Source organism: Colossoma macropomum, unplaced genomic scaffold (genome assembly GCF_904425465.1).
Source record: "Colossoma macropomum unplaced genomic scaffold, Colossoma_macropomum, whole genome shotgun sequence".
Taxonomy (NCBI): Eukaryota; Metazoa; Chordata; class Actinopteri; order Characiformes; family Serrasalmidae; genus Colossoma; species Colossoma macropomum.
In genome coordinates, this window is record NW_023494875.1 from 478,833 (window position 1) to 503,607 (window position 24,775).

Sequence of the window (24,775 nt, forward strand, 5' to 3'; positions counted from 1 at the left end):
TTTTTTTTTTAAGACGATGGGTCTACTCAGTTTAAAGAACACGAAAATGTGCATGATGTAAAATCTGGTTAGTAAAGGGAACTACATCATGTGTAAGTCTTCAATCTCACCTGCCACATTAAACTAAGAACGTTGGACGTAATAATAATAAAAAAAGACCTCTACTTTCATCAAAGGCACAAAGTTAAGCATGAATACATGTATGTGGAAAACAGACAATTTAATGTGACATGACAAAGGTATTCTTCAGAAAGGATATGAAATGCAGATAAAATTAGATCTACCATCATCCAAAGTGTGATCAAATGCAAAGTGGATTTTTCATGATGGTTATTTAGAGACATATGGCACAGAGGCACCATTTTCACAGACAGAGAGCACTTAAGTCCTACACACATTTTAGGGCATGTTTAATTATATGCATTATAACTATATACACAAAAGAACTACATGAACACTGTATGGAACTGCATGTCAAATTAGTTCATGTGCAGTGAGCTCACTGTCTGCCATCCTTAGGTTTGATCATTAGGATCCCTTTGTCTGTCTGATTATGGCCTCCATCATATCCCACTGATCCTTCGTGACCTAGCAAAAACATTTAAGTGCAACAGTGTGAGATACAACGCATTTATTCAGTGTCTCCTAAAAACTGTGCATGCATAACAGGAAATTCTTACCGAACTAAGCCCATTAAATTCACCAGCCATAAACGAGTATTCACCGCCGTCTATTTTGATAGTCTATGGAGAGAGAAGGCAACAGGAAATGCATGAAACAAACAATAGTGGGAAATGCAGTTTCATTAGGACACAATTAGCCTATAGCTGCTATTTATAGCTTCCAATTATATTAGTAAACAAGGTATCTACTTACGTTATTAAAAAAGGCAGACAGACTAAAAAGGGAATTCCACTGATTTGTACAATTTCTCCATAATTAAGTGGTTAAAATGTAAACGCAGCCATTCAAAGTGGTCTGATGTGAAATGCTCTGTTCTGGACATACATACCAAGTCAAAATGGTTCAAGCCATCTTGAATCAGAAAGTCAACACAAAATGGTTGTGAATGCACTGCCTCATCATCCGAGACGTTGTTTCACAATAGCTTTGACGTAAGCTTTCACTTAAAGCGCACTTTTTTAAAAAACATTTATGGCAGATGGATACATGCAAGGCGTTTTAAGGCAAAGTAGTGCCCAAAGACTTTCAGATTTACCAGTATCTTTATCAACTAGGCCTGGGCGAGATGGTGATTTAGTCGGTTATCGTTGATGATTGAGTTGATGGTGATGTGTAAAACGTTTTGGTAAAAGAGAAGAAATTAGGAGAAAATTAGGAGAAAAATTGGAGCGGACTAATTTACCGTTAAACAGCTTAAAAATACATTCGGAAAACGGGGCTCATGATTAGAAGTGTGCGGGCTCGCACCCAGAGATATAGATGCATGTGATGATATATAATGCATGTAGCTAAAATCACAAAGTTAGTGTAGAACAGTTAACTAACCTGAAGAGAAAATTCCTCAGATTCTCATCTACAGCCAGTGTGCAGTATTTTCTGTACTAATTTAGAGTCCTGGTGGTTAGCTGAATTATGGAAATGCCACCTTTATGATGGAAAATATATTTTTTTTTATTTTATGTGGAAAGCATGTGGACATGACTTTCGAAATCATTTGCAGACTGAAGCTTCTCCAGCAGGGAGCGGTATTAGCACACAAGTCGCCTCGAGTCTGTGGGCACCATTATCGATAATACCGATTTTTTAACTAGAAAATATCATGCTAGTTATTTCCAGGTCTATTATCAACACTGCACATAAAAACAGATGCCATATGTTGGTTCACGCATAAACATTTTAAAGATTTCAAAATGCAACCATAACTACAAAATTGTGACAGCAGTGAAATGGTGACCCCCACCCCCCCAACCCCTCATAACAGCACAGATATGTGAAGTCCATTTAAACTGGAAACCGTAACTCCTTAGCTTTTGTACTGCTGACACTCGTTTTATTTACTTAAATTATACTTGAGAAAAGGTGATTTGTGCAGCCCTAACTGGTTTGTATGCAGCTTTGATAAATGAGGGCCGTTGGCACAACGCTATGCATTACCGATGATCAACGTGTCCCCTATGCTTCTACAAAGTCCCTGGGTTCCCTATCAGAGGGCACGATTGTACCCTTGTCTCTCTTTCTCTCTCTCGCTGAAAGCAGAGAGGTCCTAAGGGGGAGTCAGCAGGTGAGCTATAGAGAAGAGACAGCCTTTCCCCCCACAAGGTCAGAGCACACTCACCGCACCCGACACCCAGCTGGCATAGTCACTGCAGAGGTAGGCAGCTAGGTTGGCAATCTCTCCTAAAGTGCCCAGGCGACCGACCGGTATTCTGTCAACCATCGATTTCTCAAACTTGCCAGTGGGATCCAAGCGGCTGAAGGCACCCTGAGGGTGAGAGTGCAGGACACTGGTTCATCACACGGATGGCATCAAATACTGTAAAGTTTTTCTTAGTAAGTTTTTAAATAGGTTTTGCTGATCGCAGCACTACTTATTATATTAGTAACAGCATTTTCTACTATTTTCAACGAATTATTTTAGTTTGTAAAACCCATATTAAGAGGTGCACCAATCCCAACATTTTGCAGATACATACAGTACCACCCTTCATTTATTTAATGTCTAGTCAAAACAGCCAAGTTATTCATTTCCAGTATCAAAAAAACAACTAACATTTATTTATTTATTTATTTATTGTGTCCACTCTTTACCTTCATCACAGCTTCCAATTTTTCAAAGGAATCTGCAGAGATATTTTTCAAAGTTGAGTCTAAGAAGTTGGCTTCATTTTCTGCTTCTCACGGTTCAAATAATCTCAAACACGTTCAGTGATGTTGGGGTCTGGACTCTGGAGTGTGGACTCTGGAGTGGTCCATCCATTATTCTGAGAACATCAGCAGCTTGTTCAATTAGCAAATTTTCCACTTTCCTGTCCATTTACTTTTCTCAGAAACAGCTTCTTATCATATCCTTTCAGACTCATAGTGTGGAGTTATCCTCTCACAGTGGAAGGATGGACAGAAACACTTGTAGTTTTTTCAAAGCAAGTGTGGAGCTTGATTTTCTCCTCTCTCTCAAAGATGGGAGCTTTAAGTGCTGTTTATGTGATGGGGACAATTTTGGTGGTCTACCAGGTCTTACATGGTTGTTAGGAATCACATTTTCTCTTTATCTTTTAGATATTGGAAAGTCCTGATTTTCCCCCTATTGACTTTGCTTCCTTATACAAGCAGACCACTTTATATTTAATCTTCTCAGAAATATTTTTTGACCAATTAAATAATTTGTACTTAATGGCTGTTCTGATTGGGAGTTAAATGAATGAAGGTCTCTAAATGTAGAAATTAGGGCTGTGTGTTAACATGGATTAACATTAGGGAGAAATATAACATTTATTTCTAAAGACATTACAAATGCAGTAATATGAACAAAATGTATCAAATATTTTAATTATTGGTCAAATGTAAGTGATCTTTCACACAATTATTTACCAATACAGACATGATTCTGACATCATCGGCAGCCCTCATCTGTATCAATATCACAGCATATTATATCTTTCCCCTTAACCAACTTCTAAGACTTAGGGTGGGGAAAATACCTTTAACCTCCACCCTACAAGCACATAGTTTTATAAAAATCACACTCAAACATGCATACAGTACCTTGGTTTTGATCGGCCCTGGCTGCATAATGTTGAACCTCAAGCCGTATCGTCCCCACTCTGCTGCCAGAGACCTACAGGCACAACCCAAAACACAATCAGCCAGAATTATAATCTGTCTGTCATTCACAAACACACACTCCCCCTTCTGGCAGCCATTATCTCCAGGACACCATTCGCTTTCCTATTATTGTTAGACCACAATGACAAGAGAGACAAGACACACAGAGGGTGTGAAGGAAACAAATTTTTATCAGGCTGCTTCTGGGGGTCAGTCCAAGGTAAACTGATCCAATAGGCCCTCTCAGTCCATGGGATTCAATCCCCACGACAGACAGCCCAATCAAAAACAACATATTTGCTCGATAGTGTCTGAAGATAACAGGAGGAAAACGAAGGAAACTGCTGTACAATTACTCCATGAGAAAGCTTTCTTATAAAGGTTTCTGATGGGTCAATGTTTTGGGTGAGCAATTTCCTGTAGAAGGAATTACATTAAATAAAATGGGAGCTTACATACAATGGACCAATACAGTATGAGCATGTCAGCATTACTCAAGAAGCATGCTTTTCACTGGATTTAAACAGTCTGCTTATATTGTCCATTGTCCAAACCTAAAAAATGATTTCTTAGGAGCAGCAGTCATCAATACTCAGTTTGAAAATAAGAGTTAATTTACAGCAGGTCATAAGCTGGTCATGTGGTCAGAATGACAGTTAATGCAGTAGTGTGTTACATGTACTATATGGCCAAAAGTATGTGGACACCTAATTATTGAGTTCAGATGTTTATCATATACATTGCTAAGAGGTGTATGAAACCAAGCACACAGCCATGCAAATCTCCTTTGACGAACACTGGCAGTAGAATGGGCCCTACTGAAGAGCTTGGTCACTTTAAACATGAAAAGATCATAGGATGCCACCTTTGCCACAAAGCAGTAGGCCACGCTGCTGAAGCTTGAGGAGCATAAAAATCACCTATTCCCTGCTGCATCACTCACTACAGAGTTCCAAACTGCCTCTAGAAGCAACATCAGCACAAGAACTGTGCATCAGGAGCTTCACGAAATGGGTTTCCATGGCAAAGCAGCTGGAAACAAAGCCTAAGATCACTATGCGCAATGCCAAGCGTCAGCTGAAATGGTGTAAAGCACGTCGCTAGTGGACTCTGGAGCAGTGGAAATATGTTCTCTGGAGTGATCAATCACAATTCATTCTCTGGGAAACTGATAAACAAATCTGGTTTTTGCAGATTACTTGAGAACATTACCTATTTTCTAGTGAAGTGTGAAGGGTTATGTTAATGTTACAACATATATAGTCATGTTAGACAATTCTACGCCTACAACTTTGTGTCAAGTTTGGGGAAGGTGTTTTCCTGTTCTAGCATGACTGTGCCCCTGTGCACAGAGTGAGGTCCATAAAGACATCATTTAAAGAGACTGATGTGGAAGAACTTCAGTGGCATGCACAGAGCCTTGATCTCAACCCCACTAAACACCTTAGGAATGAACTGGAATATCGATTGCAAGCCAAGCCTTCTTGTCCAATATCAGCGCCTGACCTCACAAATGCTTTGAGTGAGTCCCCTCACCCAAAGGGGACTTCCACTGATTTTTCAAACTTTCTACATAATTCAAATCACAGAAATGAAAAGAAAGTCAGTCAAGAAAGAGTGGTTTATGGGAAATAGTTAACTGTAAAGAAACTTCCCGAACTCAAATTTTTTCCACAGTAGTGGGGACAGGGACCAAGAGTCATGATTTCAGCATAATTTTATGTATGATCCACAACTGCCAGTGAAGTTACATGGAAATAGTAACGTTTCAGGCATCAGGCACTGTATTAATAACCCATTCATATTATAACTTTGTGAGCTTTTAGAGGCATTAAGTTCTTCAGATATCTGGGTCCCATCACCACCACGATGAACAATTGTGACTCTACATTTCTCTGAAATGGAGCATTTCACTTCAAACCACTCTGAATGACGTCCTCGTTAACATTTGACTTGCAGACCTTACTAATCCTAAAGCATCCCATGTAAGGTTCAGTTTCACTTACAGCGAGTCAAAAAAGTAATCAAGCACTGTATTTTGAGCTAAAAAATATTTTAAACGTATCTGCTATCACACAGTAATTAATCACTAGAGCACAGCATTTTATGAGGCTGCAATAAAATTGATATGAAGTGACTAACATTTTCCAAATGAAATGGTGAAGCTCTCAGTGATGTATGCCAAAAGTAAGAAAAAAAAATCCTTGAACTATGCACAACTCTGCTACTTTGCTCACAGATTTCATAACTAGCAACACCTGATTCCAAGAATTTGTCAAAAAAAAAGAAAAGAACATTAACCACACTTTCGCAGAATATCAGGAACGGCTGCAGTTTTCCTGCCCGGCTAAAAGGCTGAGTAAAGGCTCTCCACAGCTCCAGAACACTGACGGTATGAGCAAGAGCACATAAGGAGGCATCTGTTGATTCCAGTTTGGCGTTCAATACCACAGGAGCAGGCAAAACTGCACTCAAACTGAGAATAAAGGCTGTTTTACTCAACCTGCAACTGCCTGCACAGCCAACAGATCTGCAACAGAAATTTGGCAGCCGCTTTTCTCTGAGCCTGAGAAACATACTCTCATTTCATACATGTCTGCAAAGCTAAGAATAGAGCACTCACTATTGATTTTCCTAATGATACCGCATTACAGTAAAAGAAAACACCAACAATGACAAAATTGCCTCAAGAGACCAAGCTGAAGATTCAGAACAGGTTCTAGGTGACTGTGCAACATGAACCTCAAGAAAGAATCTTGACATTTTTACACCACACCTTGCAAACTTAAGCATGCAAGTGGATGTATTATGCTTTGCAGTTGTGCAGCAGCCAGTGGCACATTGGCACAGGAAACACTACACAGACAGATGGAAGACTGGATTTTGCTAGATATCGGCACACTCTGAAAGCAAAATGAGACTGGTTTCTACAAAAGGACAATGATCAAAATGCAACATGAACTACATCAAGAAATGCAAACTAAAGTTTTTCGAATGGCCGTCGAAAAACTGACTTAAATAAGTACTGACTTAGAAGGGTGCCCAAACCTTTGCATGTGTGACATTTACTATTTAAGCTAATCAAATTAAGTAACTATGCATTAACAATTGCAAAAAAAATGTTATTTCACTTCCAAAAATCAATAAAATATAAAATGTGGCATACAACTGTATACAGACATGTTATGAGGTACTTCTACAGTTACAGCCATTTCTCTGCATAATGTGTTAGTCTCCCTTTATTCCATTCATCAGTAGTCAGGACCACCACAGTGCAGGTAGTATTTGGGTGGTGGATCATTCTCAGCACTGCAGTGAAACTAAAAGGATGGTGACAAGTCAGCATGTGTTGCGCTGGATCGGACGCAGCAGTGCTGTTGGAGTTTTTAAAACACCTCAGAGTCAGTGCTGGACTGAGAATCGTCCACCAACCAAATATATCCAACAGATGAGCTATCGTCAATATCACTAATGTCTTTACATCCACAGCAACAAAGCAGGTGTGTCTCAGAGTGGACAGTAAGTGTACAATATTTTAAAACTCCGGCAGCTCTGCTGTGTCTGATCCACTCTGGCACAACAGCCACTAACATGCCACTCAGGCACAGGCGCAAAGAGACCCTAGGGGATTCTTGAGCCCCTGCCTTTTTACCCACAAACTGTACAAGTGCCCTCTTGGTTGGTCTGTATAATTGAATTTTATATTGCCTCCATAATTCTTCAAGAATTAATGAGACCCAGACTCAGTGGATCAGCTTGGGTTCTACAAGTTTCATCACTTTTGATAAGCACCTCTGGTGCAGTACTGGCCACCTGTGGAGATTTCACCTCAGTCTATTCCAACCTGTCATGGACGCAAGTATCGCCACAGGACTGCAAATCATGCCATTATAGAACAGAGAACCTTTTTAAAGCCTCACACTGCAATGTAGTTATTTTAAACAACAAACAAAAACAAACAAACCACGCCCCTCAGTAAAGGGCACTACACTTGCTAAAATTCATCAGGCATATCATCTACACTTGTTGGCCACCTTATACCTACACCCCACTAGACTATCACTGAGTTGGTACCCTCAAGGGTACGTGTCCAGGACCTTCAGTTAGGGGACATAATTGTACCACATTTCATTGCAAGTATATTTAAGCTGCACTGACTCCATGCTTATTTTACCGTTCTGTTTAAAAAAAAATTGTTTATGAAAACAAAAACAAACAAACAAACAAACAAACCTTTCCCCTGAGAAAAACTTATTTATGATACAAAGGCCGACTTAAGACCGTTGTTCTAACCTTAAAGGCACAGTTTGTGCACAATTTGTGTCGGTCATCCTTTAGACTGCTGGTTAGATATTTTGGTTGGTGGTTGATTCTCACACTGCCATGTCAGTGCCATGCCAGCTGAACGGTCCACGATCCACATAATATTTGGTCGGTGATGGTCCTATCCACTACCGGATGGGGTAGAGGGTGAATTATAAATTCTGCAGTAACAGTCTACGAAGTTTACCTATATGGCAAGTGTTTCTTAAAATATTGGCCACTGACTGTAGTTAAAAGGTAGTTGTTTCCAATAAACTGGCAAATCAGTGGATATTCTTCATCAACATGTTTTTAGATTGTTAAAGGTCATTTAGCAAATAACTGTGCTATAACTCAGCTTGTTCACCTACTTGCACAAAGCCTCAACTCCTGCCTTGGCAGATGCACTGGGCATTACAAACCCAGAGCCGCTCTCAGCATAGATTGTGGTGATGGACAGAAATGCTGCACCTGAAAAACACCAATGACCACACGTTAGCACTTCCTCCAAAAAAGAAAAAAATAAAATAAATAAAAAATAAAATAAAATAAACAACCCTCCATTCAGACTCTAACCTATGAGCACTTAAACAGAATTATACTGACTGAACTCCATAAAAAGCACATTAAGCAGGCAGCCTCCATTTAGGTTTAACAGAGATCATCATATCCAGGACTGCATTTCTTGTAATTACCATGTTCACAGGAGAGAAAAAGGTTAAAATAATCAAAAAAGGTTGGACTTTTTTTTAGACTGAAAGTGTTTATTATGAATTTAAAAATCAAGAGTCCAACAGGAAAAAAAAATGCTGTGGGGTTTTATTCAGTATTAGCCTAAAAAAGCCAGACAACCCTTTTCAAAAGCTTCATTCACCATTCTAACCACATATTAACAACACTGAGGTTTACAGTTCTATGTAATTAACAATAATTATGCATTGTTTCAAAAATACAAATCTGGTTCATACTCCAGTTAATCCCTTAAACTCTAAAGACCTGTTGGCCAGTCAGGACTTCAGTTCATCAGTCTCATAACTACATTCGTTGCACAGTGGTTTCACAAAAGTAAGTGATTCATTCATGGTAGTCTTAAGACTATTAACTGAACAACAAGCTTAGAGTTAAGAGGTTAACAAACAGAAGATGTGTTTGATAGTACAGCACTGCAACCTGAGCACTTACTGCCATCTAGTGGTCTGGCTGTTGTAATCAAGTATTTTGGCTTTGTTGGAATGCCAGTATATAGAGGGTATCTTTGCTTAAACGCTACGTTACTGAGGAACCCAATACAATTAGCTCAAAAAAAACCAAAACAAATAAATAAATTAATTTATAGTCCCAAGATATGTAAATGTTCTTAATTACATTTCATTGTTTTTTATAAATATTTGCTCATTCTGAAAATGATACCCGACACATTCCAAAAGGCCTAGTCAATAAACACATTTCATCGATGCATCCAGTAATGCAAGTTAAGGTACTATGCACAGAGCAAGTCATCTGGAAACATCTGGAAACACTGAGTTCTGTGGACTCAAGCTCATCTGAAATGCGTTGCAAGTACCAAATCTAAATGAGCGCATATTTACAAGAAGTTCATAAGTTAAAATATTAAGCATGTTTTTGAAAATACCAATCACTGCTTTTTGTTCATATCAGCATTTTACATACTCAACGTCTTTGGAATTGAGGTTTGTATAATTAGGCTTCTAATATTTTCTGAAAAACCACAGTGCAAAAAGAAAGTTTGTTTTTGTAATGATTAATGCTGAACATCAAAAAATAAATAAATAAACAAGTAAATAAAAATGAGTGCAAAGTCTCTAGTCTTCATGCCCACCTCATATTGTTTATTAGTCAGCTAATTCGTCATGTGCATCATACAAAGCCACTTTTTCAGAGCCAGATTAAACCTAAGCCTAGATTAAAAGGAATTTCTAGTGCCAATTCACCACTGATTCTGCAATTTAGTCCAAGACCAGGCTTAGTCTGGGAACCTGGCCCCTAGCTTTATCGTGCACAGCCAACCTAATGAATTTTGAAACTAGTAGTGAAACAGCCTTTTGCTTTCACATACCCAACCTCTTTCCTAAACTGCCCATTACCTCCACTGTGAAAGCAAAGAAGGCTGTAAAACATGCAATTTCCTAAACCTTAATTAAAGCAAGAATTATAACAACCAAACCATACAACAACAAAGTTAGGAAATTAATTATTTTCTCTGATTTTAACAGGCTTCTGGGAGATGTTCCCACACAACCTGCCGTGCTGAATCAGGTTATTGGAGAAAGGAGCCGCAGAAAGAAGTCACAGTTAGAAGACTGTACACTGCACACAATCTCACAAGCCTAGTGTAATTTTCACCTTTCTGAGCTGCAATGAGGCGCTTCCCAATGTCCAGGGTGATGTAGGCTGTGCCGTTCAGAACTGTGTCTGTTATGGCCTTCCAAGCATTGGCCGAGAGCCTTTCAGATGGGGAAATGAAGTTGCCTGCCGCATTGTTGATCACCACCTGAGAGCCAAAGAGCACACAGGGTTCAGGCGTCATTGCAAGATACGTGCTCAACGGGTCACGATCAGCATTTCCTTCAACAACTTCACCACAGCATCACAATACTGCTTTTCAGGCAGCTGAGAACTGTTCCTACATACATCAGGGAGTCCAACATCATTGACCATCTGGTCTACAGTAGCCTTTACAGAGGCCGGGTCCCTCACGTTACACTGCAGAGGATGAACCTGCAACACACACAAGCACATCACTCAGCAGGGATCACCAGTGAGCAAAAAATGATACGCACTACTAGGTCACTGCCATAGAAACAAAACCTGTATGTCTTTTAATTTTTACATAATTTAGAAATGCCAGCTGCCTTTTACTTTGTTTCAACATTTCTTGATGAGCCGAAGAATAGAAGTGGTCCAAAACTACTTGAACATTTTCTTACATGAATATATATATATATATTTTGTCCAGTAAAGTTACTATTTTGCACATATGATGCCAGCAGCACCAGGGGTCTCTAATCTCACGAGTTGTCTTACTAGTTGATCTCAGCCAGAAACAGTTGATTAGGTATATGAGGTATCAAATCCACACTGAACCATTGTGGACAAGACTGGTAACCTCTGATCTACAACATTTAGAATATCTTAGCTTTAAGGGCCCATACCATGGAAAAAACAAATTTTCCTTCCGGTTTCATTAATGAAAGCGTTTCATGTAGAATGTAAACACTGCGAAAGTATCAAAAACGTATTGTTCACTCTCCAGTCCATAACCTGCAAAAAGAGTGAGATGTTTGTATATAAATTCAGTGGTTTTCCACATCTGCCCAACCAGCTTACAGCACTTTAGCCCCGCCCATTCATGCTGAAGATACGAGGAGTGTTTCAGCCTGGACTGTTACTTGAATGAGGCACAACACAGGGCAGTCAATCAGAACATAGCTTATTTACATATCTCAGTCTTAAAGATACAGTAACAAAAACAGCCTATTTAACTCTAAGACTTAACCCAAATTTGGAAAGGTCATGTAAAACTAAACGCTGACAGTTTATGGAACATATATTTACAGGAAATATATATACATTTATGGCATTTGGCAGATGCTCTTATCCAGAACAAATTTAAATTTGATCGTTTTACAGTAGCTGGTGAAGGTAGCATTAGGAGTCTTGAAAATGGCTCGTACTGGTCTACAGCGTAGAACGAGGTGCCAGGGCTAATTCTTGTACAGCTCATCTGTAGTTACCTTATTACCAGTCTGACTGGAGATTTCCTCTGCAGTCGCCTTCAAAACATCCAAGTTTCTGGAATTACAAAGGAGTGTCACAACAGCAGAAGAACTTCCATAGAAAAAACAAACATACTACAAAACGTATAGCTTACACCAAGCATAAAAGACTGTAGCATCAAGAGTCAGAGATGAGTGCTCATGTCCAAGAATGGACCAAGCCAAAGCACTACAAAGTAAAAGCATATCAAAAATAATGTGAGAGGTCTATCTTTCAGATGAAATTCAGGTTTGCGTCCATGGCCAGAAGATCACAGTCCTAAAGCTCTCTATATACTCCTCTGAATGCAGAGGCCTTCTGATTGATAAGCTTCATGTTTTCAGACTAGAGTCTTGACATTTTAGAACCAGTAGGTGGCTCTACATCCACCAGGTTGCTGAAAACAATGATACTTAAGAGTTCTAGTTGGCCCAGTAAGCTAGTTGACAGAATGGACCAGAATAAATTTTAAATTCAAATATTAAGGAAACGCCTTCTTGTGTTTTTACTGAAGGTAAAATCTTAATAGATTACAAGTAAACATAAATACACTATCATTTAAAAGTTTGAACCTAGCAAAGTTTGAACACTACCATTTAAAAGTGAACTTGTATAAAAGTATAATTATAATTCACTAGATCTGTGAAACTACAACTGCTGTAGATAATTCTAAAATTAATGAGAACACTGTAGCACTGAGAACAGGAGAAGAGTCAATTAAACATTAATTTTATTACATTCCAAGGCAAATAATTTGATAAAAAAAAGATCCTCTTTGAAATTACATTTTCTTGCTTACTGTGCTCATTCTGAGTCAAAATGTCTGTCAATCAACCTGTCAATCATCCAATCAGGGCGGGGCCAAAAGTGTAAAAGGCTTTATCTAAAACATGGCAGCCAATCTTTCTTAAGGGGTTGTGTATAAAGACATTAAGCATCACAACACACTATTTTTCTCCTCTTCACCTCATCTCATCTGCTACAAACCTTTCAACTGAAATGTTTTTAGATAAAGCCTTTTACACTGAGTACTCTGTTGGCCCCACCCTGATGGGACGATTGACAGGTTGAGATGACCATGAAGATGAAAATCCAGTGTGGTCGAATGCATTTTCAAAGGCTTTCTTTGAAGTTCAATGGTCATTTTGGATGATAAATAAAATGGCTACATTCGAACCACTGAATTAGGCACCAATTAAAAAACAAAAAAAAGAAAAAGAAACACAAATCAGGAATTTCCCTTTAATAGTTTGGCTGAGCACTGACCTGCTGGCTATCACACACTCTGCCCCCAGAGAGGACAGAGTGAAGGCCATGCCTTTCCCCAGTCCTGTCCCTCCTCCTGTGATGAAGGCCACCTTGTTTTTAAAAGTCCCCGGGAGAAGCATCGGTTCCTGTAACGGGGGGAAGAACCGAGCTTGGGGGGCACTGCTGTCGTCACTCTGCCGTAGAACTGCTGTGCCATTTCCAAACATCTGCAACAAAGTGCAAACAGAATCTGAAGAGAGGAGAAATACCACTCTACTGTCTTCTAGCTTTGTCAGACACTGGAGGGCGCTCCTGAGTTCGTTCAAATGGAATTGGTTAATATGGAAAATTTGAGCAAAATCAGTTTGTGAAAGCTTAAACATTTTTATATAGAAGAATGCATTCATTTCCTGAACACAGAACAGCACAAAACATTTTAACAACGCTATTGTAGACAAAGCTTTTTTAGTGAAATTACCTGCACTCTGGTTAAATTCAGTACAGACTCAGCGTAACATTACTGCTTATCCCCTGATTCGCTGATTTAATATTAAATATCCTAATTATTATTTTAATGCTGGTAACATTTTCTGAGGACATTGGCCAGATTTTTGTTCAAATATTCTATATTTCTGAGTGCTTGAACTCCACTTATAGGACTTTATGTACGTTCATGACGCCAGGAAGAGTTGACCACTTCACTCACCCAAGCAGATCCTCCACTCACCAACTAAGTTAATCACCACTCAGTAGCAGTAATGCTGAAGTCCTACTGCCCAAAACCTGTTTGCTGTAGCAAAAAAGAAAGATACAGATAAGCTTTCTATGCTTTTATGGTGAAATACATCCTTCTACTTTCTGAAATCAATGGAAGGTTCTGGACAAGTGGTTAGAAACTATTTTAACTTTTCCTTTTTAGCCAGTTAGCTTCATTCACCCCCGTTTATTGAGGACTCGCTCGCGGGCGCCCTCTCGCGTTTCGCAGCCACGTTTTGCAGGATATTTTGATCTTTGATTTGGCTAAATCAGGGGTGTGCAATTGTATTCGCAAAGGGCCGGTGTGGCTGCAGGTTTTCACACAAAACAAGCTGAAGCACACATGACCTTACTAGTATAATCAGTTCCTGTCAGGCGTCAAACATTTGATCATGCGATCTGCTGCTTTGTTGGAATGAAAACACCAGCCGTTTGCGGATAAGATTGGACACCCCTGGCTTAAAATCACCTCTTCAGGAGATTAGTAATACTAAACTGACTTCACTGAATAAACATTTAAAAACACAATAAATTACTACGCTATAATAATGGTGTGCGCACGCTCGGTAGGACAGACCGTTTAGGGTACCCCCGCTCTGGAGAAGGTCAGATTAGGTGACCAACAGCAGCGCCAGCGACCTTTCACTTACTTTCACAGCCAAACTTCACCCCACAAACATAGGACAGGCGCCTGCTCGGTCAGGGGTTTATAAGAGTCTTGACATTTTGCATTTGAAACATGACACCGTAGAAAGGAAACTCATTTGTTTTCTTGGCTTTACTTTGCAGACCACTGTTTGCCCCTCTAAGTTTGGCTAGTTTAGCTAATTTAGCAAGCTAATACGAACAGCATAACTATTCTCCCATAAACGTCGTTGTAGCAGCCTGAAAACCAACACAGCGCTTACCCGTGTCTGAGAGATACAGGTGGGCAGCGCTTTTGCTCTCTGTGCTAATCTCGCCAGCGGCATCATGACGACCAAACTCAGAAACTCTGCAGCAGAAACTCGAACAGCGCTGTCGCTACCTGTCCAGCACCGATTTACCCGCGCATGCGCACCACTGGCACGCATGCGTATAGACCATGACTTATATAGTTGTAACAAAGCGGACGTGTCTTTCAGCGCCTTTTGGACTCTTCTTTTTTCGGTTGCCAAGTTGTCATACATGTGAAAACACAGAGTGGAGCCGCGTTCTTGGCCTCTAGTCTAGTTGGCCAAAATACAGGCTCAGTCTCAAATGGCTTCCTATGCCCTACGTAGTGCGCACTATGTAGGTAATTACATTACGACTTCCACACACAAACAATGCAACCAAAGTTTGAAAAGAGCCATTTATATTCAGTCATAGCTGCACAACATCCTCTCCGATATTAACTGCACGTTTTGGGTGTAGAAGCCATAATTTCATCACCTATGCAGGGAGTAAGGAGCCGTTTGAGATTCAGCCACAGACCCGCTTTCATTCTAAACCAGAAAGGTAAGACTGAGCGGGTTTTGTCTGCATCACTCTCGTCTCTCTGTGCTCTAACCTGAATGTGAATGAGACTGTTTATGGTGTCATCATTAAGCACACATCCTTCTGGGTCGCGGGGCGGTGCTGCAGCCTATCCCAATGGTCATTGGGCGGAGGGCATGAAATACCCTGGACAGGTCAGCAGTCCATCACAAGGCACACGCACGCTTATGTGCTAATACGACGTAAAAAGATGCGTCCGTGTGGGGTACAGATCGGGGGGTCGACAAGGGGGTAGGGTGCGGGTATGCTCAGGCAGCGTACTGCACATGCGCGGGTAGCCACAAGTGCATCAACCCAAACAAGGGCTTTTAATTTCGCGTATATCGTCGCGCGGATGACAAGGAAACTGTGAGAAAGATCACAATTCACAAAACAGAAACGCATCATTGCCCTTTTCAAATATAATGAACAAGAAAAATGATCACTCTGCGCAGAACAGCGCTGACTCACTAAAACACTGTCTGGGATGAAGCGAAGTTAGTCTACAACGTGGAAAAAGTAAGCTTGGTTTACTTGCACTAGACACTATCCCTCAGAGTACGTGCGGGGGCGCTGTGTTCACAGAGCAGCTTCTGCAATAATACGATATCTTTAAAGGGCCCATATCCTACTTTTATAATAAATGTCAGGCCAAATGCATGTGGTGTGTTTGTGTACAGCTGCTGTTGGAGGGAGGGAAGGAGGGAGGGAGAGAGAGTTTGTGGGGTTTTTACTGCACTACAATATGGGGTTTAGAGGAGTGGGACTGTTACTCTGCATGCTCTGTGTGGCACACTCCTCTCTCGAACAGAGCTCTTCCAAGAAGAAGAACGGAAAGAAAGGTGGGTACACTCTCTCTACATTACTTTAGTCATGTTTTCTCAACCTGTGTAGCCTTGTTCTGTTCTGTGGTGGAAACATTTTGAGGTACACTCTTGAAAAAGATGGTTCTTCAGTAAAGGGAATGGTTCTGTTTAGAACCATGGGTTCTATGTAGAGCCGTTTCATGCTTAGATGGTTATTTGAATAGTGAAATGGTTTGTTAGATTGATGGAGAATGTTATATATGGTTCTGTACAGCTTCAAAGAGGGTTCTTCTACTGTTACAAGCTTGACATTGTACCAATAGAAGAACGCTTTGTGGTGCTACATAGAACCATTTTCAAAAAGGGTCTATATAGAACCATAAACAACACATTCTCCATCAGTCTGAAGAACTATTTCACCATGCAAAGAATCATTTAAGCACAAAATGATTCTTTGCATGGTGCTCATGGAACTCATGATTCCCTTTACTAAAGAACCCATAAAGACCCATCTTTTGAAGTGTGTAAATCTAGAAAAGTCTACCTTTGTAGCCTAGTCCACATCTGTGTACTGTAGATTTCTTATGAATAACAAGATAATGTACATAGTTCACTGTGTAGCCTATTCTAACTCTCAGAATAATGCAGCCTTGTTGAGCAGTTTATTTTTAAGAGATGAATAACGACTGCTTGATTCTTGCCTAATGTGCTGATGTAATCAGAGTCTGAGGAGCTGAGAAAAAAGATCGATGAGATCGTCCAGGAGTTGAGTCTACTGAAGGAAAAGCAAGCTCTACAAACAGGTACTCCATAAAGCTCTGTATGAATTTCATCACCTATAGCGCACTTTATAGGGAGTAAGGAGCCGTTTGAGATTCAGCCACAGACCCGCTCTCATTCTAAACCAGAAAGATAAGACTGAGCGGGTTTTGTCTGCATCACTCTCGTCTCTCTGTGCTCTAACCTGAATGTGAATGAGACTGTTTATGGTGTCATCATTAAGCACACATCCTTCTGGGTCGCGGGGCGGTGCTGCAGCCTATCCCAATGGTCATTGGGCGGAGGGCATGAAATACCCTGGACAGGTCAGCAGTCCATCACGGGGCACACGCACGCTAATCTGCTAATACGACGTAAAATGCGTGCATGTGGGGTACAGATCGGGGGGGGGTCGACAAGGACGGGGTTGGGGGGTATGATCAGGCAGCGTAAACCAGCGCACACAAGCGTGGCAATGCTGCACATGCGCGGGTAGCCACAAGCGCATCAGCCCAAACACTTACCGCGTATATCGTCACGCGGATGACAAGGAAACTATGAGAAAGATCACAATCCACAAAACAGAAACGCAGCATTGCCCCTTTTCAAACGTAATGTTTGTGTAGGTTTATGTACAAAAAAGAATCTTGCACTTTCAATAACTTCAGCATGAATGATTCTGACGTTTTCTTGTTTTCTTATTTGAGGTTTGTTTCCTAGGTAAGAACAGAGTCTGCACGCACTCAGGAGCACGAAGGTGTCAACAGTTTTGTGGTTTAAGAACACGTCATTAATCTGACATGGACTTTTTCTTAGGACCTTTCTCAAGAACAGATTTAGGAAGAAACGTAGGAAGATACTGGTGAATCAGGCCCAATGAATTCGAAACAGTCTGTTTTTGCAGCATATTTTTCATACATGACCCATCTGGACTGTTGAGGGGATGGTATGTTTTGTATCTGTAGTGTTTACATGGTACATCAAACATTTTACATAAAATAAAATAAAATAAAAAGTGAACAAATTCATGATATGGACCCTTGAAGCACACAGCTAATTGATGATTGAAAGTAATTGATTTTCTGCTCTAGTAGTTTGTAGAAACACCAGTAGCACTGACTGCTGGTTAAAATAGTTACTTTCAGGTTCATTGATGCATTTTAAAGAAGAGTTTTTTAAAGGAACTAGACTATTTTTAATATGACATTAACTAGAGTGGATTCAACATATTTGCAGTTTCCCTTTTGCTCGTTTAGAAAGAATACACTTGTAAGCATCTGCAGAAACTAGAATGAACTTGTTGTCGATACTGCCCCCTGTTGTTTGACTGCCCATAATACACTGTACTTGTACATTCAAAAGTATCCAGACACTCCTTCTAAATGGTGAATTCTTTAATGGCTACTTTAAGCTGCATCCATTGCTGACACAGGTGTTCAATTGCACACAGCTTGTATAATGTCCATAGAAAAGCACTGGCATGTGTCTAACGTATAAAACTATTTTTAATTATAATATTAAAAGTTATAGAGAAAATGGGACTCCTAACAACTTTTCAAGTCCTGATAGACACCAAAACTGTCTCCATCAGATAAACAGCACTTAAAGCTTTCATCTTTGAGAGAGAGGAGAAAATCAAACTCCACTCTTGATTCAGATCTGAAACAATCCACAGGTGTTTCTGTCCATCCTTCCACTGTGAGGAGACAACTCAACACTATGAGTCTGAAAGGATGTGTAGCTGTAAAGAACTCTTACAGAGAAAAGAAGCTAGACAAAAAAGAAGAACATTTGCATGAAATCAAACAAAGAAGCTGTTGGTGTTTTCAAAACAATACACTGACCACCCCAGAGCCCAGACCTCAACATCACTGAATGTGTTTGGGATTATTTGGATCTTGAGAAAATGCAAAAACGTCTAAGACTGAACTTTGGAGATGTGGAAAAATATTCCTGCAGATTTCTTTGAAAAACTGAAAGCAAGTCTCCTGAAAAGAATGGAAGCTGTAATGAAGGTAAAGAGTGGACAGACAAAATATTGAAAAACCTTTGTCCCAGATGCTGAAAATGAGTAATGTGTACTTAGTGGCTGTTTTGATTGGAATCTAAATACATGAAGTGTGGTCTCTGACTTTTACACAGTCCTGTGTATATTTCTTATAAGTTTTGTCAGTGTGGCGTCATTTACAAATTATGCTTAGTTTAGCCAAAAGTTTAAAAAAGCACACTGAATAAATGTCAGGCCAAATGCATATGGTGTGTTTGTGTACAGCTGCTGTTGGAGGGAGGGAGGGAGGGAGAGTGAGTTTGTGGGGTTTTGACTGCCCATGGTGGGCTGGTCTGCTCCACCAGGGTTACAGACAGCAGTATAACAGCAGTGTAACTCCACCCGAGCAGCACACACGATCAGTTTTGGACAGAAACAAGCAAGTTAGACAAGCGTACTGAGTAAATATGGGGTTTAGAGGAGTGGGACTGTTACTCTGCATGGTCTGTGTGGCACACTCCTCTCTCGAACAGAGCTCTTCCAAGAAGAAGAACGGAAAGAAAGGTGGGTACACTCTCTCTACATTACTTTAGTCATGTTTTCTCAACCTGTGTAGCCTTGTTCTGTTCTGTGGTGGAAACATTTTGAGGTACACTCTTGAAAAAGATGGTTCTTCAGTAAAGGGAATGGTTCTGTTTAGAACCATGGGTTCTATGTAGAGCCATTTCATGCTTAGATGGTTATTTGAATAGTGAAATGGTTTGTTAGATTGATGGAGAATGTTATATATGGTTCTGTACAGCTTCAAAGAGGGTTCTTCTACTGTTACAAGCTTGACATTGTACCAATAGAAGAACCCTTTGTGGTGCTACATAGAACCATTTTCAAAAAGGGTCTATATAGAACCATACACAACACATTCTCCATCAATCTGAAGAACTATTTCACCATGCAAAGAATGATTTAAGCACAAAATGATTCTTTGCATGGTGCTCATGGAACTCATGATTCCCTTTACTAAAGAACCCATAAAGACCCATCTTTTGAAGTGTGTAAATCTAGAAAAGTCTACCTCTGTAGTCTAGTCCACATCTGTGTACTGTAGATTTCTTATGAATAACAAGATGATGTACATAGTTCACTGTGTAGCCTATTCTAACTCTCAGAATAATGCAGCCTTGTTGAGCAGTTTATTTTTAAGAGATGAATAACGACTGCTTGATTCTTGCCTAATGTGCTGATGTAATCAGAGTCTGCTAACAGTGCTGCCATTGAGGAGCTGAGAAAAAAGATCGATGAGATCGTCCAGGAGTTGAGTCTACTGAAGGAAAAGCAAGCTCTACAAACAGGTACTCCATAAAGCTCTGTATGAACTTACAGCACTCAAAATGTATTCATTCTTTTTTTTTCTTTTCAGGGTGAGTTTTAAAATCATCATTGATACTCTACCATTGCTAAATTTCAGATGGCTCCATACTGCATGGGTCATGAATTTAAGGGGACTTCCACAAATTTCTCAAAACTTTTGCATAATTCAGTTGTTGAGATGCAAACAAACACATAAAGTTGAACCTATATGTGTGTTCTGAGTTTTTATATGTAATGTTGATAATGGTAAAATAGTGGTAAATCTGAAAAAAAGAAAATGTTTTCTTTGGGGTCTAGTTTGCCTTATGAACATACACTCACTGAGCACTTTATTAGGAACATGTTATGACCTGCTCTAGGGTCAGTCCATAACAGAAAATGGGAGTGGGCTCACTCCCCAGACCCGCCACACCACATTAAAACCAGAAAACAGCTCAGGTTGTTTATATTTTCTTAAAAGTCTCAATGGGTTATTGGTTTCAGAGATAAGCACATGCCAAAATAAAAGGCAAAACCACCAGCAGTCTCAAAAAACCTGAAAATAAAGTGAAACAAAAATACAAGAAGCTACCTTAACTTCCTGCTTTAAAAGTGGAGGAAGGGTAACCAAAACAAATTGCACTCATCCCTTACTTTGCATCAAAATCCACAGTTTCACAAAGTCTGATAAAGAGAAGTGGAACCTGACATGGTTTTGTGCTGTTGTAGCCCATCCACCCATTATTTTATGCACTGCATTGCTGCCACATGATTGGTTGATTAGATAATTGCATGAATGAGAAGGTGTACAGATGTTCCTAATAAAGTGCTCAGAGAGTGTATTTACAAACAACACATTTTAGACCCAAACTATTGCAAAACAAGGTCTCAGGCATTTGGCAGCATATCTGTGTTCATTTCATGTAACAGCTTTCAGTGAGTTCGCTTTTAGAGGCCTTAAAGGATCCGGGCATCTGGTTCCTATCACCACAGCTGTGAGCAATTCGGGAAGTGTTTACGTTTCTCTACAATGAAGCATTTCACATCAAACCACCCTTAAAGACTTTGTTTACATCTTAACCATTTAATAATGTGGAAATTCCTCTTTAATGGTTTTTAAACACAAAGTTATGCATGTTCTACTGTTGCTGGAAGCTTGCATATGAGCTTCCTTCAGTAAACTTTAATACTGCCTGTTCAGTTATACTGTACCTCACCTCAGCAATGTTCATCCATCTTCAATCAAAAAAAAATGTGAAGCCCGACCACATGGGATTTGTGGGATGTCTGGAATCCAGCCATATGTGCTGTGGATTAGTCATGGGCTGATTATCATCGCATGGCCTTTTATGTTGTACAGGTTTATGAAGTGGAAGTGATGTGCTTGCTGTGGCATCCGCTCAGCATCTGTCTTTTGAACTTTAACACAGGATTATCTGTTGCTCCTCTAATTCCAGTGTGCCTGAAAGGCATCAAGGTTCCAGGCAAGTGTTTCCTGGCAGACCCAGTGAAGAAGAACTTCCACACGGCCAGTGATGATTGCATCGCAAAGGGTGGCACCCTCAGCACTCCTGCCAACGGCGATGAGAACGACCAGCTCTACGCCTACGTCCGCCAGACCATCGGGCCTGAGGAACACATCTGGCTGGGCATCAATGACATGGTGAAAGAGGGGGACTGGGTGGATAAGACAGGCACCACTGTACGCTTCAAGAACTGGGAGACAGAGGTAACCCATCAACCCGACGGCGGACGCAGCCAGAACTGCGCCATTCTCTCCATCCCTGCCAATGGAAAGTGGTTTGATGACAGCTGTCGTGCTGAGAAGGCCTCTGTGTGCGAGTTTAACATTGTCTGAGCTGTAATGTTTGATCAATGTATCATCACTTCCTTTATAACATGTAAGGAATGAATCAGTATCGGTGCATGATGAATATACTACTCTGTTAATTGCATCTTTACTCAAAGCTCTTACACCTAAATCCTGGCTTCAAACTAAAATTTGAAGAAAAGAAGGGTAGGTCACTCTTAGTGAATGTTCAGATTTACGACAATGAGCTGAAGGTGTGGCTCGCTCATTGCATAATAAAGGTTGGAGTAACAAAGTACAAACCTAAATTCTAAAACAGTTGGGACAGTATGTGAAATCCTAACAGAAGAGAAAGCAGTGATTCTAAATTTAAAGTTCTGAATTCTCAATATTTTGTGTTTTAACATACGAACTTTTTATTGTTTTTTGTAACAAATTTGATGCCCACAACACATTCTAACAATGTTGGAACAGGAGTATGTTTACCATTGTGTTATATCACATTTTAACAACATTTGATAATCATTTTTAGCCTGAAGACACCAATTGATCATGGTTTAAAAGCCTTCTGCCTTCAAACAAGCCTTCAGCAGCACAACTGCACATTGTGTCATATTTCATGCTTCATAATGCAGCACATGTTTTCAGTGGGAGACAAGTCTGGACTGCAGACGGGCCAGTCGAGCACCCACTCTCCGATTGCACAAGCATGCTGTTGTTACACATACAGACTCTGGCCTGGCATTGTCATGTTGAAATAAGCATGAACATCCCTGAAAAAGATGACATCTACAAGGCAGCATACGCTGCACCAAAATGTGTAAATCTTAAAGTGTTATTAGTGTTTTTGCAGACATGCAAGTTACACATGCCATGGGCATTAATACATCCCCATGCCACAACAGACCTTGGATTTTGAACTTTATGCTGGTAACAATCTGGATTAATCTTTTATTCTTTGGCTTTGAGAACGTGACATCCAGTATTTGCATAAACTGAAAAGTTGACTTATCAGACCCACAATACGTTTCCACTGTGCATTTCAGATGAGCCTTAGCCCAGAGAAGTTGGCAGAGCTTCTGGACATTGTTGACATTTGGCTTCCACTATGCAGTACAGGCTTAACTTGTTCTTAAGCCTATAAGGTGACATCACGGAAGCATGCTGTTTTTTAATGCAGTGCCATCTAAGGGCCTAAATGTCATGGACATTCGGTTGTATGCATTGCAGAGGGTAAAAGACCGAAAATCTTTGCAATCTTTTGTTGAGGGATGTTGTTCTTAAAATGCTGAATTATTTGCTGATGGATTTATTGGCAAAGTGGTGCACCTTGACCAATCCTTGCTACAAAGCACTAGGTCTTTCCTGTATGCTCCTACCCAAGCATGATTACATCACCTGAGATGAGTTTTGAATATTAAACTGCCCCGCCCCAACTTTTTGGAATGTGTTGCTGGTATCGATTTCAGAATGAGAGTATTTTCACAACAACATAGAAACTGATAAGGCACATTACATATCTTGTCTTTGTACTGTTTACGCTTTAATACAGGTCAAAGTGGATTTACAAATCCATGCTTTTTGTTTTCAGTTGCAATTCCTATGCAGTCACAACTTTTTTTGGAATTGAGTTTTTTAAGAAAACACTCTACAACAATCACACTGTGGATTATTACACTTACTAGTAATAAACATGACACAAGCGCTGTACTCAAAAGTAAGCAGGATCAGAAACACAACATAAGCTAGTTTTATGCCTAGTAGTTCTAGCAGGCTCTATGTGTTTATAAACAAATGTTATGAAAAATGACAGTCTGATTTGAAATAAAATGTAAATGTATTTTCAGCGTTTCTTTATTTCAGTACTGTCAGTAATAAAAGCAAAGTTTTTCATTCACAACACTTCCATTTTCATATACAGCATGAAAGAGGATTTTGTAAGTGTTTGTATTCATGCAGAATTCATAATGTTTATTACCAGGTCAGCAGGCCTGCTTCCTGCCCTTTTACTTTTTTTAGTCGTTACATAACTTGTGTACACTGCTGGAAGCACAATAAAATATTTGTTGGTAGTAAGAGTGAACTTTTCTGCACCCCTACTCTTAACTTCCCAAAAGATAAGATTCCAAACAATTTATCACATAATAACTACTAAAAGCAGAAAAATCACAGTAATGAAACAAAGTACTTCATTTCACACTCAGAGCCAGAGTTATGTAATCTAGTTCTGGTTTCTCCCAAAAGACTTTACAATCTGCTCTGCGCACATTCAGCAACATGTGTGACAAATCTTGACTCATACAAATATTTGGACAAACTTTCTCATTTATGTAACTTTCTTTTTAATAAAGATGCAGTTTAAATGTGGTTTTTTCATGTTTGTGTCCACAATGTAACATTTTTACTTCATGGTTTATAGTAAATACTTAATACATCCGATGGCTGTCTAACTTCAGTGTTGTAAAAGCTTTAACCATGTTGTGAATTTAGAACTAAGTTTGGTCACCTGTACTGGTCATTTACATTTGTATACAACTGGAATAGAACTGGAGTTATAAACCCACAAGAACAAGACAGATGACTCATTAAATGGGAATAACGTAAAAGCACATTTTTTTTATATTAACAGTTATAGTGAAAGCTTCAGTTTTGTAAATAACAAAAGACACATTACAAAAAAAACATTCCAAATTAAACCAG

General features: G+C 39.7%; 2 protein-coding genes across 4 annotated transcripts; one reads left to right on the plus strand and one right to left on the minus strand.

Annotated features, from left to right (window-relative positions):
- Window positions 1-14,965, minus strand: decr1 (2,4-dienoyl CoA reductase 1, mitochondrial). The gene is made up of 10 exons (XM_036560567.1): window positions 14,778-14,965; window positions 13,132-13,340; window positions 11,844-11,901; window positions 10,741-10,827; window positions 10,453-10,600; window positions 8,460-8,559; window positions 3,727-3,799; window positions 2,300-2,446; window positions 681-743; window positions 1-588 (listed from the first exon to the last, which is right to left on the minus strand). Exons 1-10 carry the CDS (start codon window positions 14,940-14,942, stop codon window positions 529-531), a joined length of 1,110 nt encoding a protein of 369 aa, XP_036416460.1. The 5' UTR covers window positions 14,943-14,965; the 3' UTR covers window positions 1-528.
- A 1,129-nt stretch (window positions 14,966-16,094) lies between these two features.
- clec3ba (C-type lectin domain family 3, member Ba) lies at window positions 16,095-24,382 on the plus strand. Of its 3 annotated transcripts, none has more exons than XM_036560572.1 (3): window positions 16,095-16,208; window positions 16,895-16,975; window positions 21,723-24,382. In XM_036560572.1, the coding sequence occupies exons 1-3, from the start codon at window positions 16,112-16,114 to the stop codon at window positions 22,121-22,123; spliced, it is 579 nt and encodes a 192-aa protein (XP_036416465.1). In that variant the 5' UTR covers window positions 16,095-16,111; the 3' UTR covers window positions 22,124-24,382. The 3 variants fall into 3 exon arrangements, with proteins under 3 accessions (XP_036416465.1, XP_036416467.1, XP_036416466.1); XM_036560574.1 differs by lacking the exon at window positions 16,895-16,975 and adding an exon at window positions 20,169-20,267 and having other exon boundaries at window positions 16,097-16,208; window positions 21,723-24,366; XM_036560573.1 differs by lacking the exons at window positions 16,095-16,208; window positions 16,895-16,975 and adding exons at window positions 19,248-19,482; window positions 20,169-20,267 and having other exon boundaries at window positions 21,723-24,365.
- Window positions 24,383-24,775: the final 393 nt, after the last annotated feature.

What these genes read in the sequence shown, in the direction of transcription:
- decr1 (XM_036560567.1), bottom strand. Translation starts at nt 14,942, where the DNA reads ATGCGTGCCAGTGGTGCGCATGCGCGGGTAAATCGGTGCTGGACAGGT. An exon ending in ATGATGTTGGACTCCCTGAT is followed by an intron (nt 10,601 to 10,740) that starts GTATGTAGGAAC and finishes TTTGGCTCTCAG; the next exon opens with GTGGTGATCAACAATGCGGC. An exon ending in GGAGTTGAGGCTTTGTGCAA is followed by an intron (nt 3,800 to 8,459) that starts GTAGGTGAACAA and finishes TTGTGCCTGTAG; the next exon opens with GTCTCTGGCAGCAGAGTGGG.
- clec3ba (XM_036560574.1), top strand. Translation starts at nt 16,112, where the DNA reads ATGGGGTTTAGAGGAGTGGGACTGTTACTCTGCATGCTCTGTGTGGCA. An exon ending in GAAGAAGAACGGAAAGAAAG is followed by an intron (nt 16,209 to 20,168) that starts GTGGGTACACTC and finishes TGATGTAATCAG; the next exon opens with AGTCTGCTAACAGTGCTGCC. An exon ending in AAAGCAAGCTCTACAAACAG is followed by an intron (nt 20,268 to 21,722) that starts GTACTCCATAAA and finishes CTCTAATTCCAG; the next exon opens with TGTGCCTGAAAGGCATCAAG.